Source organism: Colossoma macropomum, unplaced genomic scaffold (genome assembly GCF_904425465.1).
Source record: "Colossoma macropomum unplaced genomic scaffold, Colossoma_macropomum, whole genome shotgun sequence".
Taxonomy (NCBI): Eukaryota; Metazoa; Chordata; class Actinopteri; order Characiformes; family Serrasalmidae; genus Colossoma; species Colossoma macropomum.
Window position 1 is genome coordinate 25,145,700 of NW_023494805.1, and position 18,541 is coordinate 25,164,240.

Consider the following 18,541-nt stretch of genomic DNA (forward strand, 5'->3'; position numbering starts at 1 on the left):
GCGTCCACATTCGGGCCGCTGGGTTGTCCGAAAAGTCTACCATCTTAACCAGATCATTCGGTTAGTTAGTTCAGAGAAAAACGTTTTTTGCCCATTAGCGTGAGTCCGTTTATAAACAAACACAGCCACCGTCTCATTCAGAACGAAATAAACTGCTAAAAACCCGTCTGATACTGGCAAATATTCCCATAGTATGAAAAACCCCATACAACTTTATTTAAAGCCAAAATAAACAGTTGTTTAGGTTTTTGTTTTCAGTAATGGCGTGTTCTTCCCTCCGTTTGGCAATGTTAGTTTGTAATCTTGCTAATTGTAAATACAGGCCTTAAACATATTGGAGCCTCAGCAGAGGCCTTAAGGCCTTTACACACCGGACGAGCGCGATAAATTTAAGACAGAATTTTTAGTTAACTATTATAATTGTGGCTGAATACTACATACATAAATTAATTTATAAAAACTCCCCTAGTTGGTTAGCTAGCATTCTAAAATAATTTGGGTTTGTTTTACAAATGCTTAAAATTCATGTGTGCTAAAAATGCCCTTAAACTGTGCTCATAATTACATTTGTATTTTGAATGTTAATGCCTTGCGTCTGTTATTGTTTACCCTGAGGTTAGTTTTATGTAGGTTTTTATTCTGTTAATACGAATTGCTGCTGTATTTATCCGAGTTGCTGCACGAAATGTATTTGTTACACCTTTTTATACTGATTGAATGAAAAATAAAATATTCGGACCACAGTAAATTGACCAGTCACAGTCTGTTGGCATGACGACAGCCAAGATGGCGGAGCAGCAAATAGTTTTTTTTTTCCCCACAAACGCGAAAAGGATCAGAATCTCCAAAAGCAGCTCAAACTACGGAGCCCCCAGGGGCCGTGGTTTAAAAAAAAAAGTTAATGACATTGCGTTCCCTCGCAATGTTTTGCATTACGATGCAACGGTTTGCATTCGCTAGCAAAAGCTGTGTTTTGCTTAAGCTCAGACATGAAGCAGCTCATTGAATTTTACATCGATCTTGGATTGAAATATATAGATGTGTCGCTTCTCAAAATCAAACATGATTAACGTTATGTTATTAGTGAACGCAAACTGAAACTGAGATCGTGTCCTCGTACAGTAGAAGCTCCATTTACAGCGACTGCAGAGAACAACTGATGAATAAACTCAGCAGAGACTGGCGAAGCTGGGAAAACAGATTATAACGTTAGCTATGCTAAAAACACAGCACGAATGTAGGCAGTGTCGTTGGGCACCTCTGGCCCTATGTTTGCTTGCTGTCTGACGACCATATATTTTGCGAGGGAACGCAATGTCGTTAACTTTTTTTTTTTTTTTTAAACCACGGCAATTTGGGGGCTCCGTATCAAACTGAGCTACAAGCGTCGAGTTAAATGTGAAGAACCCAGAGTTTCATCTTCTGAATGAAGTGATGAGGCTCTTCACGTTACTTTCAGTTTTCCAAAATGGACAGTAGCCCACTGTCACCGTTTGTCCATTTTGTTGGGAGCAAAGAATCACACATAAAAACATAAAAACAGCCCGTTTGTTTTGTTTAGTGTGGAGTTGCATCTCCAAAATCAGCTCAAACTCAGCTGAGATCCCAGCTGCGAGTGAAAGCACTGGTACAGTTTAGCTCCTGAAACGAGGTGGAGAAACTCTTGGTTCATAAATAAATACATAAATAAATGAACTGTAATGCTGATCCAGGTAGATGTAATCCCAGATTCTACATTTTATAAGCATTTATCAGCAGATATGCCCATAAACATCATATACTAGCATCGGTCCATAATTGCCATAGCGGTGCATGCTTAGTTATTACTGTACAGTATGGGCCGTGGTCAGCATGTATCCTAATAAAGCTCATTGTTCACATGCAGAGCACTCTTATCTTTTACTGTTACACAATAATAACGGCAACACAGCTTATTTACACAGCTCCATTTTAACACTGGTATACAAAGAAATTATGCAACGGTTGGTTGTTAGTTTATCTGACTGATTGAGAAGCGTTGAGGCTGTGCTGTTAGTGTTTGTGATACTGTATTATTCTGCTGGGTGTGGGTTACTGAGCACCACTTTTTAAGTAACGACTGCTTTGCAGCCAATTGTCAGTATGTTTCTGTGTTAGCACATACGAAAAGAAAATGGATATATAACTTGTATAAGATAATATTTGAGAGACAGCCTGTTTAGTCATATTCTGAATGCGTTGACGGCAGAACAACTAAACAAACTGGTATTACAATTCAGCAAACAGGATGGGCTGAAATGCTTTACAGACTGACTGGAACAAGGCGACATTCAGGTTAAACTGGCAAAAACTGAAATACTAGCAAAATGCTGAGCTAACCCTGATAATGCAGCAATTCTATGGCTCAGTCCAAAATCACGTCAGAAGGAAGTCACTCTCTTTACTGCAAGTGCTTTTGATGATTTAATGTGATTTCTTCTTTAATTTTGATGCGACGTCTTTACTTTTTAAAATAATTTTGCAGAACTTTTGTATAAAAGTGATAGAACACTTGAGGTCATGTGTTATCACTAATAACACCAGGGCTGTGATGATCTGCAGCACTCTCTTCCAGATCATCCCTGCAGCAGAATAACAGCTGTGATGTTATTTGTGATAACACACTCCCTCTTGTGTCGTCTTGATAGGCATATATATTTATAAAAGCTCATTTATGTTTGACTCTTATATTTGAGATCTGAGGAATACAGTCACTACAGACACTTGTACCTGTTAGTAAACACCCAGTAAAAAGTTTTTTTCAACCACATTATGTGCCTCCCTCCGTCTCATTCTCTTATCCATCTGTCCCTCCCTCTCTCTTTAAAACCTTCCGCTCTTTGCTGTTAGAGTCGGGCTGCCTGTGATTGGCCGGTGTGAATGGGGGCGTGCTTGTGTTGCATAATCAGCAGAGGGAGGATGAAAGCTTAGAAAGAGAGAGAGAGAGCTTAACAGCACAGCCAAGGCAATATAAGGCCTGACGTTCTCTTAAAGCGGCTGCTGGAGCAACACGGAGACAGAGCAAGAGCAACACTCCCCCTGACAGTGTGTGTGTGTGTGTGTGTGTGTGTGTGCGCGTATGTTCTGTGTACACACAGTGGCTTCATCAGTGTGTCACACTCCCCCTTTTCTTGTACAGTCGCCGGTTATCAGGTCCAGGGCAGCACTTTCTGCCTCATTCATTTGTTTACGTCCTGAGCAGCTGCTCTTACCCACTGATTGTAGCCCACAGAATTCAGGTGAGTATTCTGTATGTGTGTGTGTGATAATGACTGTTTCAGGTTGAGTTCAGACTGGAAGGATATTACATTTATATGACATGTGGAAGTCGTGGATCTCTGCACGACTCGTGTGCTTCTGGGGGGATTGCCCCCCTACCGCTTACTTTGTTTTGCTGCGTGACTGAGTGTGTTTGTTTTGCTGATGCAGCTGTGGATCAGCTGGTTTGTGTGTCTGTGTAGTGGAGAGTGGGGCACAAACTTGCTTGGGGTGAAAGGTAACATTGATATTTGTAGTTGAACAGGTTCAAGCAGAACGTGCTTTTGGTGATCTAGTGTTCCCCTAGCAACATCATCTGCAACAGATGTTTCTCCACATTTAGCCTGAAGGCTGTTTTTGGGCCTTACAAGTAACTTTATTCTTCTGAAGTGTTTTTGATTGCTGAATGACAGAGTATGATGCAGTAATCCATAATATATTATTTTAATCACCCTCTCAGTTTTGAAACATGTAAAGAACTTACACTCCTAAAGATGGTTCTTCACGGGTTCTTTACTAAAGGCAGTGGTTTTGTATAGAACCACTTGCATGCTTAAAGGGTTCTTTGCATCATGAAATAACCTTTTTTTCCCCCTGTTGTTGCAAGCTTGACATTGTAACACTTGAAGAACTCTTTTTTGTTCTATATAAGACCATTTTCTATATTGGCTCTATATACAACCACATACAGCACATTCTCTGTCAATCTGTCAGTCAACGATTTCACCATGCAATGAACACTTTGAGCATACAAATGGTTCTTTGAGAGTTCATAGTTCTATATAGACACATTATACATTATCTTTACTAAAGAACCCTTGAAAAACCATGTTTTTTAATAGTGTACTGTTAGAGCTCAGCCAGGCTAAACAGCCTCCACACTGCAGGGTTAGTTGTAATACAGAGTTGCAACTAGGCCTCCTCATAAGGTTCTTTAAAAATAAATGCTAGAGATATCACAGAAATACAAACAATCAGTTTTTTTCTGCTTATATTTACTCTTCTACTTTATGGTCAAAAATAAGTTGACGCTTTCTTTTTAAACTCATCGTATTATGATGAATATACATTTATGTATTTGGGTTGGAAAAATCTGGTTCAAGCGACAGATTTGGATTGAGTTAGTTGTTTCTTATGTCAGTTTACGAGAATTTTTACCATCTGTTACAGTAATCCCTGCCTGAGGGGTTGTAATTTGGTAAGATGTTTGCAGTCGCTCTGGTTTTGACGGAATTGTTTACCAACTGTAAGTTTTGGAAACAAAGTTTTTCATTTGTAGCAGATATTTATAGGTTTCTTATACATATTTATATATATATATATATATATATATATATATAAAGCAAATATATATATAAAGCAAATATATATATATAAAGCAAAAGTATTAATCTTGCTCAAGTACATTTAAAGTTACCAAGCAAAAAACAAAATGCCCCACACTTCCCTACAAACTTAACAATATGTTATTAATAGAATTAATGTTGCATGTTTACACTATCTTTATATGAGTTAGGTTGGTTGTTTATTGGCTCAGCTGAAGTGCCACACCTGCGTCTGTGCCTGTGTGTGTACCTGCGTGCTTGAATGTGTGTGCAAGTGTTCATGCTTTTGTTTCTTTAAGGACTGTTTGTGCGTGCGTGTGTGTGTGTGTGGTGAATCTGTACTTTTTGAGCACTCAGTGACCTTTGATCCTGTGCTGTTTGGCATGCAGGTTTAAGCAACATAAACTTGTGCAGTTGTCGTCATTCTGTTTGTTAGGCCTAGTAGTACACAAGACATGCGTATGTGGACAAGCATGTGTAATATAGATACATTGCATACATAAGCCATTCATATATTTAAATAAAAAGATAACTCTTATTGTGATGTAATTTGTCACAATACTTTGTAGATGTTCACCTTGTCTTTAAACGACATTCAACTAAATCTCTAAATCTATTAAATTTATTTAACATTTCCCAAACCCTTAACCTAGTACTTGAACCGTCATTCCAATCCAATATTTTAACCTAACTGTAATCATAATCCTGCTTGTAATGCTAACCCTAATGCTGTGCAGAGTTTGACAATGTTTTGAACTTTTTAAAATGTGACCTCATCAAAATAGTTTTAGGAACAAATTAAGCATTTGTAGATATATTGTAGCTATAATATGTATAACTATAATATGTAACTATAATATGAAGAACTACAAACATAAACACAAATATGTAATTAAATAATTAACATTTGAATAAAATTAATTACTCACTTTTCATATGCGCCAGATATTGTGGATGGCATAATGTGTCAAAATGACTTTATAACAGTTTCATCATTAGCATTACCATTGGCTGCTGTGTGATAAGTATAAAAAAAAAAAAACTGTGTACAGAGTTCAAGTTGGTCCTGATTAATCTTTACATAGGACACCAGTTCTCAAAACAGAAACAGACCACCAGATCTGAACCCTTAGAATTTTTACAATAAGGAGAATCAGGCAGCATGTGCAAAGCAGTGGCTTAACCACAAAGACAAAGCGTTGCACCTCCATGATTCTCTGTTGCACCATTCAGCATTGCATAAGTTTTTTTAAAGATTTCCATTTAATTTAGTTGCCTCCAGTTCCCAGTCCACGTCTGTTCCCATATCACACCAGTAGTGCCAGTCTGGGAGGGTGAATTGCTGCACAGTCTGTCTGTGTGAAGTCTGCTGCCCTGCTTTTCCAGCACTGCAGTAGTTAGTAGACTGAAGGAATACATTTGCAATGCTGTATGGCACTGCAAAGACAGGAGAAAGTTGAAGAGACACAGCACTGTGCTTCAGTGCTACAGTCCTAAAGTCTGGGGAGGCCGAAGATTGCACCTTTTAACTTTTACCAGTGCAGTGGAGGGTACAGTTTTTATTTTCTGTTGAGGTCTCTTTGTTACGTAAAGGGTCCATTTCACATGAAGCCCAGCTTTATTTTTATTAATTTTTTTAATAGTTCTAAAACATACTATTCACTCCCCAGTCTGTATGTGGAAGCAGCTAGTTTTGAGTTCGATGTTTCTGTGATGTCATGAAAACCAACATATTTACATGCATACATCGACACATCCTGCAGTAGTTTAACCTCGCCTGTTTATGTTGAAGTTATAGGGAGTGTTTCAGCCCAGAATGCTTTTTGAATGTGGCACAATACAGGGCAGCCAACCAGAACAGATATAATTTGCATATATCTGTCTTAAAAGCATAACAAAAACTGTATGTTTAATTCTATAGGATAGTTTTAAAATGACCATGTAAAACTTAATCGTTACTGTTTTTGGAACATAAACTCACACGTATGTTAGAGGTGGACCTTAGAGGGGAAAATTAAAATGAAAAAAAAAATGTAGGATGGGGCCCTTTAAAACTCTGTGTCAGCAAAAGTTTTCAGTTTGTTTCAAAACCAGGTGAACTGTAAGCAACATTTGTTTAATGTATTTGGGTATTGGTAAGTCTTCACCTTTGCTAACAGTCTGCTTTAAAGCAGATTATGTTAGAATTACTAGGATATGTTGTTAGCATAGTTGACTTTCTTCCGTAAAAGCCACAAATGACCCAAAATGCACTCCGTCCACAGCTATTTGACAGCCTTTCCAGCTGTCCATGTTGACTTATAAGGCTAATGCTAAAATGTTAGCACTCTGTTAACTCTCTCAAACTGCTTGGGTGACTTCTGGCTACTCTAATGGAGCCATGTTTGCCCCCATTGAGGACATAGAAACACTCTGTGCGTTTGTGTGTCCAAGGAATGGACAAACAGTAAAGAAGCAGCAAGTGAAATGGAAAGGGGGAGGACAGAGTGCAGACGAGAGGAAGCAGGATGACCATCGCTGGGGAAAACATGTAGACTATAGTGTTGAGAGGTGTTTTAGTTTCTAATTTATAGAGCTTTTGAGAGAGAGTGGGAGGATGTTGGACATTAAAAGGTAGTCATTTTGTCTCCTCATTTGGAAAGAACAATTACTGTTGCTCACACATCCATGACAGTGACCTGCTATAAGAAAAGGTCAATTGGATATCTGTATTTTGTCTTGTTCCACGAACACATGCCCTGCCTTATAACCTGAGAATGGATACTGTCCAGTTTTGTGTTTTTATTATGGAACCGGTTTTTATTAGGGCACAGGACTATCTCTTGGTAATGCCCCGAAATGGTTTGTAGGCCTCAAAATCCGTTGTCTATTAGATGGTGTACATGTATTGTATCTAGTTATAAAAGTTAGGGCCACATTTATGTAGAGGTGCATGTCATATGTGCTTTTCTGAGCAAAGTGTGGATATTGCCAGTGCTTAAATGCCAGTGACTGACTGCATGTTTCATTAGGAAGAAAGCATGTTTAGGCCTGGCTAGTTGAATGGTGTAGTGAATAAAAAAGCATAATAAAAATGGTATAGTTTTTGATAGTAATTGTTTAAATTTGACACTACTGGTACTTATCTCTGCTCCAAATAATCAAATCTCAGGAAAAACTAAATATCATGATGCATATTGTGTATCGAGAAAACCTTTTGAAGTATTGTGCTGTTTTTTTGTCATATTGCTACCCCTACGTCTTTGGCCAAAAACATTTATATGTAATTTATATAAATAGATAGATAACATAATGTTAAAAATGATTAATCAGTGGATAAATATTAATCTGTTGATTTTTCAACCATTAACAGAGTCTAATGTTCAGAAATACACTACTAGGCACAACTACTTTGAGGAAAATCCTTCTTTGAGAAATCTCTACTTGTTCAACATTTCAGGCCACTTTCCTTGGTCATGACAGTTCTCACATGCTAGACTGGTTTTGCTGCTGTAGATTAAGTCAGGATTTCTGTTGTCAGTGGGAACTGCATTTTAAAAACCCTTTTCTGTCTAGAACTGAGCTCAACCTGTGTCTGAAACACCACTGCTCTATGACCATAGCATGTTTCAAGACATTGTGAAACCTTTATTTCTTGATTATGCAGTTGTCGAGGCCATATATCCTTTCATTAAAGAGCTGGTGTTTTCACAATCGCCCTTTACTCAAGAAGTTCAAAGTTCTGTTTGAAAACAACAGACCTAGTAACTCAGTGACCCCTATTTTCTGCTTGCATTTATTTATGATCTTCCGCTCACAACAGTGCAGGATTGCTACCTTACCTATGCCCTGAAGAAAGCAGAGATGAGTGCCAACCTGTGAAGCATATCGTCAGCTAACAGGGGGAAGAGTGAGAAAGTTTGAGTTTGACGAGGTGGTGTCCTTGAGCATGTTGTCTGTAGCCTGTGTGGGAGATAAATGGGTTAATATGCCTCAGCTTTTTGCTGGAAAAGCCATAATTAGATGAGAAATGGCAGAATATATTTTTGGGTGATAATTTGGTAGTAATTTTAGCTTGTTCCCACATTACAAACACACAGGACAAAAACAAGGCAGGCCACGCATAGAAGCTCAGAATGATCTCAGTCATTTACAGATAACTTAATCACCTGACTGCTGTAGAGCAACCAGTCCTCACAAATAATTCATTTCATTGTGACACATACTTCAGAGCATTAGCCTGGATTACTTCATTAGTCTGCATAGGCCTTTCTATTATGTAATTGGTTGGTGTGCTGATTGTTTTGGAATTCAGGTATTGGAAAGATCACAGTGCAGTTGTAGGATTGTATGAATGGGCCTCTGGATTGATCAGTGATATGTTATCTATCTACAATCATGCTACAATCATCTCTCACTGATCACTGAGACGTGACTATTCTACTCTCCGGTTCAACTAAGATAAGCTGGACTGATGAACATTCTCCAGAGCGATCGCGTTTGCCACACACACAAATACACATGACTTGTACGTCATTCTCAGACTGAGTATACAGATTATTATGTAAACTGCCTCACAGAGGTATGTGGGACAAATCAATTGTTACAACAGTGAAAGTGTGTCGGTGTTTACCCGGTTAGAACTCCACGTAATCTAACTTTTTTCAATCTTTGTGACAGGTAGGACTGCTTACAAATCAACTGGTGAAGTCAGTCATTGTCTGTGTCACAGTGCAATACAATGGCTGACACAACTAGGCCAAAATTGTGCTTAAATGTCACAAAATGATATTTATCATGATAAATTACCTCACATTCCATCACAGTATGCTTTTCTGATATTGTCACTAATTAAAGAAGAAGCACAGTATTTGAAACATTAAATAAAATTTGTTGTACTCAAGATTTTTATAGTATTTATTTGAATGTGGTACTACTAGGTGTTTTTGTACCTTCCAACTTATTAAACCTCACAAAAACTAAATACCATGAATCATAATATGTATTGTGAAAATATTTGGTAATATCATGGTGTTATACTGTGGCGATATTGCCTGCCACTTTTACAGTTTAGAACAGCCATGGCTCTTGGAAAATATGAGACTTTAGAAATGTGTTAGGCATGAATGGAAATGTTTAAGTGTGTACACGCTTATGATTTTACGATCTAGAATTCTTAAAAGGGTCCAGTGAAAAATCAAATTCACACAATTTTCCACTTACCCAGATGTAGTCGATCGACCGAGACATTCTGCTTCTTTAGATTAGTAATGGAGTAGTGAGGCTAACTTTGCTAACAAATGCTAAGAACTCAGTAGTCACTCAAATAGCCCAAATGGTTTCTGTGAAAATACATCACCAAAACGTCTTTTAACCCATTCAAGCTGCAACCAGGTCTTTGGTAAGGTTGCGCAGACTTGATGTGGTTTAGAACACTGTATGACTTACTGTGAACTATCAAAATGACAACAGGGTGTGTATTCACAAACCACATCAGGAGGAGGATTGAGCTAGAATTAGTATTCGTGACAGTGACAGTCATCTGATCCAAGATCAGTCCTGCTTTGTGAATACCAGCTCTGATGATGTCTAAAAATAATGGCCTGCAGCGATTATATTTTGTTAATTTTTATAGTTCACAGCAAGTCATGCTGTGATCTAAACCATATCAGCAAGTCTGCACAGCCTTACTGAAGAGCTGAATCTACAGTTTGAGCAAGTTTGGAAGTTTTTTTTTTTGCAGAAATAATTTGGGCTATTTGGGTGACTGCTGAGTTCTAGTCTTTGTTAGCAACGTGAGCCTCGTAACTCCAGTTCTAAACTAAAGAAGACTTTGGACATGTCTTGGCTGATGGACTACATATAAGGAAAGTAAGTAAAAAATTGGGTGGGTTTGGTTTTGACTGATATATTCATTAAATGTGCAAGTAGCCCCATAAAAATGATCTTAAAATGACATTTGCTTATACTTGCTAGTGCTAATGTAGGCTAATGGATGAAGTATATGTATTTTCATTTCATGGGTGTAGAATTGCATAAGCAGCAGTGTATGGGGTCCAATAAAGATGTTAGGGGACTCATGCTATCGTCTGTTGCCTTTTTTGCACTCCCAGTAGTTAGACCCTTTTTGAAGTGTAATGGGTGGTCTTAAATTGCTGAATTCAAATTGTCATGCAAGTTTAAACCCTCCCACAAGGTGGCAGTTTAAAATTTAGAACAGTGGTCCCAACTCTGGTCCTGGAGAGCTGCCTTTCTGCAGAGTTTAGTTCCAACCTATATCCAATAAGTTGCCCTGTCCCTTACTTTACTCTAATATATCTGATCCAGCCAATCAGGGACTTGGGAAGAGGTTGATTAGCTGGAGCAGGTGTGGCACTAAGCTCTACAGGAATGTAGCTCTCCAGGACCAGAATTGGAGACCACTGATTATACAATATGTAAGACCTGCGAACCGTAGGGGGAATGTGATCCACTCGATGCCCTTTCTGTGGTGCACTGACCTAATTAATGCTTTTAAAACATTCATAAAAACATAAACTTCAAAATTCCAAGAAAAGTTGTGTTTTCTAGTGCCAACTTTTGAATAAGGTGAAAAAGCATAATGAAGAGTCAATAAGCTCACCACAAACTTGTTAGCCAATTGAGGCATGTACTATAATTCTTTCTGAGAATATCAGACTGTTCTTCTGTAAAGTACGTAGGGGACATAATGTTAAAATATATGTTTTGAAAAATCTTGTGCAGCATTTTAATCAGTGCTGGAAGCACAAGGCTGGGTCTTTCTGACAGGAAACCTGATAAGGTTTCCAGCATGTTTGTGCCTACACAAGACTGGAGCTCCATTTAGTCACACTTTGTTCTGAGAGGAGAGAAAGCCAGCAGGCTCAGACAGGTTTATAAGTTCTCACCATGTACGTGTGTGTGCGTGCCTGACCTTGTAAATGTTGCACTAAAAACGCAAGGTTCGTCTGTGGTCTCTGTCATAACTACTCAATAGTCCGTGCACTCCCTGGTCATGTTATCAGTAAACAAATAAACCCAAAGAGCCCTGCCCCCTGGACCCCCTTTATGTGCCCTGTTAATGGAGGTGCAGAGGGTTTATGTGTGTTTGGCATATTGCATATTGTGTGTTAAAATTCCCAGGAAGGTTGATCAACACCGCACAACAGAGTTGAAAAGAATTCTAGAGTAATCCTTTCAAATCCTTTTAGATCCTTTTAAAGTAATTTTAACAGGAAAATTAGAATTTAATAAGTAATAAGGGATGGGGTTAGGTGGAGTTAACTCTCTGGCAGGGAAAAATCAAACATCATTGTGCGTCATCTTTGGACCTTGGGCCACACTTTTGGCAGCCCTGGTCGTAATTCTTAAATCAAATTTTAAAATTCCATACTCAGTCAAATTTGTGTTTTCATTCAAATTTGTGCTTAAAAATCAGTCCCATGTGACCAAAAGGCTAAATTTAATACAATAAATGAACTCACTGTTTAACCATCTGATTTGCGTTCAGGCAAGCTCAAAGAATACAGACTGAAGAATAGAAGTATGAAATTTGAGATGTGGACATGGGTTAATATCTCAAATTTTCATATTTGATTGAGATGGCTTTTCATACAGAGATACAGTTTCTTTCCAACAATCCTCGTTTTGCCTCTTGTCACATTCCTGCATACTCGTTTTGCTAGTTAGGGTGTGGTAAAGTATGTGGTTGGATTGTTTATACATGCAAGCTCACATGTTCATGAGCAGTTAGATATGTTTATATAGTTTGCTCTATGAATATGAAAATAAAATCTTAATTATATCATTTATTATTCATTTTATTTTTCACTTTAACGGTTTATTGCCATCGTATACATTATAATATATACTGCACATAAAGTAACTCATAATTATGCACGTGTGCATTTGTAAGTCTTGGCAGAAATCGGTGTGTTCATAGTTTGTTATTTTAGTAATGTAAAGGGCAGCTTAAATGCAATGGGCAAGATTATTTATGTACCCATTTCCCCCTAAATTGCAGTATTGCCTAAAACCACAAGATGGCAGCAGTCTCAAACAAACTGGACCATAACTGTTTTTTGGGGCAGTGAAGTATTTTGTTGTGAGTGGTCTAAACCATGTGGAGGGAAATGTGGAACACTTAACTGTTGTCATAAAACTTCAGAGGATCATTGGTTCAGTCCTGAGGATTTATATAAGTAATGTTGTCTAGGCCTTGGCTCATATATTTTGAGGAGAGCCATTCTCTCACGTCGTTTAGTTTTATCTTTCATTTCCTGTCTTTCTCATTCCATCTTGCTGAAGGATGCCTTTGAAGTGGACAGTTTGTTCTAACCCAGCTCCTCATCTCTCTCTCTCTTTCTCACTCTCTCTCTCACTCTCTCGCTCTCTCTTTCTCTCTCAGGATGCTGGTGTATTTTGGAGGGGTGAAGAATGGTCTTGGACTGCTGGCTCTGCGGAGGGCGTACCTGCTCTCTCGCTCTGCCCACACCTCGCCACAGACCCTCGAGTATCGGCCAATCAAAAAGGTCATGGTAGCCAACAGAGGTAAGGCCATTGGCACATGTTGATCACAGGCCTTGTGTTTTTAATCCTATTATAGGAAAAGTTCAGCAAAAATAAAAATACATTTACACAGTTTTCCCCTTAGCCATGTGCCAAGACGTGTTTGTTTCCTTAGTTATTTACTGGAGCGACAAGCCTAATGTAGTTAACAAGTATTCAACATCGAACCATGTTGAGTTGCTAAAGGGAAGATATTCAGATTTTTAAAAACTTATGTATAATTCAGTGGTTGAGATATAAAGAGTCATTTAGAGTGGTTTGATATAGAGATGTTTTTTTTTTCTGTGGTGGTGAAAGGAACTGGGGGTTGAGAAATCTACAATGCAAATACAGGTATTTTACTTGCTTTCCAAAACCATCAGTGACCCTATCTATGTCTTGTGAGTTCTTATATGCAATGTTGAGAATGATAAAATAGTGATACAAAAAAATAATTTTTCTTTAGGGATTATTTGTTTTATTTGTCCAGGGATTAATTTTAAATCAAAAGCTTGTCTCAAAACTGTCATAAAACAATGTCTTGGGCATCAGGCAGAATATTCATAACCATTTAATGCAATCAGGGAGCTTTTAGAGGCATTAAACCCTTTGGGAGTCTGGTTCCTATCACCAGCAGTGTGAACAATTGACTGTAAATTTCTCTAGAATGGCTTATTTCACACCTTAACTATTTAATCATGCAGAAATTCTGAAACACTGGTGGAGTTCCCCTTTCCCCTTCCCCTTGTAATCCCAAATAAGCTTGCTTATGTGGTTTGTGACACTGTATGACATACTGATATCTATAAAAATGGACAAAATTCTGATACAAATTCACTTTGTCATTGAATGTTGTGTGGGCTTCAATTTTCGTCACATTACTTGTCAAAGGGATGATCCTGATTGCTGTTGTTTTTCCACTGTGTGCAGGTGAGATAGCGATCCGGGTGTTCCGAGCATGTACAGAGCTGGGGATCCGGACAGTGGCAGTGTATTCGGAGCAGGATACGGGACAGATGCACAGACAGAAAGCAGATGAAGCCTACCTGATTGGCAAAGGCCTTCCCCCGGTTTCTGCCTACCTACACATACCTGACATCATCAAAGTGGCCAAGGTCAGACAGCTGGTTCTGACAGTGCTGCATGTCTACACGTTTGTCTGTGTCTGTGTATGCCTTTCGGACTGCCCCTGACGGTCTGTCTACCTGCTTGTCTTTCTGTCTGTCTTTTTCTTTTCCTCAGTCTGTGTGTCTCCGTCTTTTTCTGTCAGCCTGTTGGGTTTCTGGTCACGCATGTCCACCCCCTCTAGTTTAGCCATCAGAGCTACACTGCTTTATGTCGGACCCCCTCAACTTAACCCATGGACGTGTTTTAAAAAATAAGGACAGAACAGATCAGAAATATAATCATTCCTCTGAGCTGAAGTCAATGAGAAAAGGGCCTGCCAAGTCCTTCAGACTGCATTTTCCTCTAGATATGGCAGCCAAATAGGGTCTTCAGTGGTCTCTCGTTCATTTATAGTGTAGACAGCTCATCTGTCAGACTGGGAGCTTAGCCATGGCCATAACAATAATGGACCCACAGACACACATATACACAGCCCCTTTCCCTCACGAACAGATTCCACTATACATAATCTGACCAGTCTCATTGTGTGAAAGCACTGCAGTAGGCTCCTTCCTCCAGAGCCATTATTATGGGGAACACACACTCAGCCAACAAAGAGAGATGGCTTGCAATTACCCTCTGATTGGGATTTTAATAAAATTAGTATTTACTCGCATACTCTCAGGCTAATTAGAAATGAACGCCTCTCTTTTCTTTCATGCTTTTACTCCCTTTTTTTCCTCTTCATTCCTTTCCATGCTGTTCTGCTTTTTTCCTCTCTTTTCCTATTTCCCACTCTCTGTTCCTCTATTCTTTCTGTTTCCTTTTGTAATTTCTTGTTGGTTCCTTTCTGCAGGAGAATAATGTGGATGCCATCCACCCTGGTTATGGCTTTTTGTCGGAGCGCTCTGACTTTGCTCAGGCCTGTGAGGACGCTGGGGTCAGATTCATCGGCCCAAGTCCAGAGGTAGTGCGCAAGATGGGTGATAAAGTGGAGGCTCGTGCCCTGGCCATCCAAGCTGGTATGGTGTTCCTCCTCATATGCCCATACTAGGCAAAATCCAATTATGTTCTTCTTTCTTCCACTGTGTCCATTTTCTAAGATGCGAAACTTCTCAAAGGACTGGCTTGTCACTCTTTTGCTCACTCACTTGTTCAAATGAATTAACTTCAGTTCAATTTAGCGTGTTTTTTTGGCATGACGTATAATACTTCATTAGTCTTGACAAAGTTTGTTTACAGCATTTGAAAATATTAAATGTAACATTTAAAAAAAATGAACTGGTAAGCTTGAACATTGTGCTTTACAAAATTGCAAAATAGCAGTGGAGTAGAATATACTGCTAGAGTATACTGCTGAATAGAATATACTGCTGCTAGTGTACACTCACTCATATTTACCGTACTCCACAAGGGGGGGGGGCTATTGGCATTGAAGGAAAATCATTGAAAGTGAGGAAACTGCCAGCTAGGCGATCCACACCACATGAAGGCATGTTTATGTATACAAATTGCATGAATATGAAAAAATAGGCCAGAAACCTTTGCAAATACCCTACGTATATACGTAAACTTGAGGTATGTTTGCTACTGTGACAGCTGCAGATTACCCATATGGTGAAAGTTTAGTATATCAGTGTAACAGTGCTTCAGCTAGGCTCTGGAGATAAAGTACCAGGGGTGCTAAGAGTTGCGCTTCATTTTAGTTACATTTTTTGTCATTTTTGTTGTAGTCATATCAGCAGACTAATCCACTCATCTGTGTATTTGTGTGTTTGTGTGTTTTATTCAATTTGTTTATCAATGTGTTTGTGGGCATGTGTATGCGTAGGTGTTCCGGTGGTTCCTGGGACGGATGCCCCCATATCTTCTCTGCAGGAGGCTCAGGAATTTGCCAAGACCTACGGCTTCCCCATCATTTTTAAAGCTGCCTATGGAGGAGGCGGCCGAGGCATGCGGGTGGTCAGAGAGTACGAGGTGTGTGTGTATGTGCGTGTGCGCCCCCATATGAAAACGAAAAATATGTATTTAGTATCTTATTGTTTGTGCGTGTGTGTGTGCTCACAGTCAGAAAACGAGGAGAATATTAAACTGCTTGTCATAATTATTCTGCATTATTTTCTCTAAGTTCTCGCAGACTTATAATTTATTTATAACTCATAACAAGCGTGCGCACAGATTATATAACAGAATCAGTCGCATTACATTAATAATTGAAGTGATACTACTATCAAAGATATGCATACAGGACAAGAGAATAATTTGCCCTCAGCTCTGCAGACTTGTGTGTGCGTTGATATGAGTGCATTTTGAAATTCGTGGAGGCATATGTGTTATATATATATATATGTGTATATTATATATATATTATATATATATATATTATATATATATATGTGTGGGTGTGGGTGTGCGCGCGTAGCCTATGAGAGTTGCTGTCTTACTCGATCACTGACTAAGTGACTGACTGATACCCATTGTTAAAACATGCATAGACAAGCGTCTCGAGACAAACAGCAGGTGGTGGTATACTAGACTATACCGTAGTAGCTGGAGAACTAGTTGTTTTTATGTTCTCAAAAGAAAATGGGCTTGACTTCACCCATGATTCTTTGTCACTGTAGCAAACTGTATATATTTGTGTGTTGGTAAGGTGTGTTATTATGCTAGTAGTAGTACTAGAATTGGCTAATTTAGACTTGGCTAGAGAGCAAACTAATCAGTCTTCATAGATTTGTTGATGACTACAGTAAATGCAGCAAGTCAGAATTATAATTAATTTTATTATTTAATCAGATTTGTTATTAGCAGTGATAGCAGTAGTAGTTGTATGGCAGAAAAACTGTGTATTTATTGAAAAAAAATGTTGCTGGAAGGAAATCTATGTGGGCATCCAACAGATACTACAGGTGGACTAAAATGTCCATTTACCCTACAGATCATGTTACACAAAATGTTTTTTCTGTACTGTAGACACTGGCGTGACATAAATACAATGAAGTCTGGAATATATATTTATTTTTTTATGAAGTGGAGGATGAAAATAGTTTTAGATGAGATCATTCCCAGACAAAGTGTTGCTATTATTAACAGTGAGGTTTGTGTGTTTGTGTGATTCTCTATGTATGTATTGAACTGAGTGTGCTTTAGAGGCTGTTTGGAGCTTGGAATTTAGTGTGGTCTTCATACATCCGTTGGAGATGGCTTAGGCTCCTCTTGTTTAAAGTGAATTTTTTTGTTTCATTTTCCAGGAGTTGGAAGAGAACTATCAGCGAGCGTACTCCGAGGCTCTTGCTGCTTTTGGAAACGGCGCTCTGTTTGTGGAGAAGTTCATAGAGAAACCACGCCACATCGAGGTGCAGATTCTAGGTGAGTGTGTCCAAATGTGTGTGTGTGTGTGTGTGTGTGTGTGGATTCCTCTTACTATGATTTATTAGCTTATCTCTGGTGTATTCTAGCCATTATGCTGGAGAATTTTCACTCATTAGGCGCGATTTGTTCCTCTGGTGCCAGGCGCTTAGTCGATATTATACAGCTGGAAGTGAACACTGGCTTGTTAAGGGAGAACAGCAGCGTGTCAATGGAAGCAATGCACCATGCAAGAAAATTAAAAAAATTAATAAGAGTGCCTGAGTTTTATCTGCTTTTCCTGCACTCACATACCTTGTTGACAAGGTGAGATATCTGCATAGTGATTAGTTCAGTAGGGGGTCAGCAAAATCACAGCAGGCTTAGGAAAGGAGACTGTTGACAGTGCAGCATGAAATTTGTTTTTTTGTATTCTCTCTCTCCTCCTCCACCTCGCTCTCCTTTTCTTCCCTCCACCCTCTCTATCTTTCCGTCTGTCTCTGCCCACTACCTGTGTCTGCCGCGCTCTCTCTTTCTCAGGTGATAAATATGGAAATGTGATTCATTTGTATGAGCGAGACTGTTCCATTCAGAGACGCCATCAGAAGGTAGTGGAAATTGCCCCCGCTGCTCAGCTGGACCCTCAGCTCAGAGACAAACTCACTTCCGACTCAGTCAACCTGGCCAAGCAGGTACACACAAACACACACACCACATTTTTTTCTAGCCTCTGTCCAAGCCCAGATCCCAGTAGCTTGTGTACGATATGAGTGGATTTGATGATGAACTCATGCTAGCGCTGTCTGCTAACCCCTCTGAGGGATGTGTTGTCTTTGGAGAGACAGAGCGAGTAAATCCTGGGCTTTTATTTAGCAATCCCTGCAGCACCACGCACAGGCTAAAGGCAGATGGGAAGAATCAGTGAGATATGAGTGAGGGTGTTTCCCTAAACTCTGTTA

At 39.1% G+C, this 18,541-nt stretch overlaps 1 protein-coding gene across 1 annotated transcript in view; it reads left to right on the plus strand.

Annotated features, from left to right (window-relative positions):
- The first annotated feature begins 2,923 nt into the window (after window positions 1-2,923).
- Window positions 2,924-18,541, plus strand: part of pcxb (pyruvate carboxylase b) — a 258,861-nt gene continuing 243,243 nt past the window's right edge. The window contains exons 1-7 of the mRNA XM_036597231.1: window positions 2,924-3,257; window positions 12,988-13,130; window positions 14,058-14,242; window positions 15,091-15,256; window positions 16,066-16,211; window positions 17,486-17,603; window positions 18,123-18,274. Of these exons, the coding sequence (XP_036453124.1) occupies window positions 12,989-13,130; window positions 14,058-14,242; window positions 15,091-15,256; window positions 16,066-16,211; window positions 17,486-17,603; window positions 18,123-18,274 (909 nt within the window). The 5' untranslated portion in view covers window positions 2,924-3,257; window position 12,988. The remainder of the gene's footprint in view (window positions 3,258-12,987; window positions 13,131-14,057; window positions 14,243-15,090; window positions 15,257-16,065; window positions 16,212-17,485; window positions 17,604-18,122; window positions 18,275-18,541) is intronic.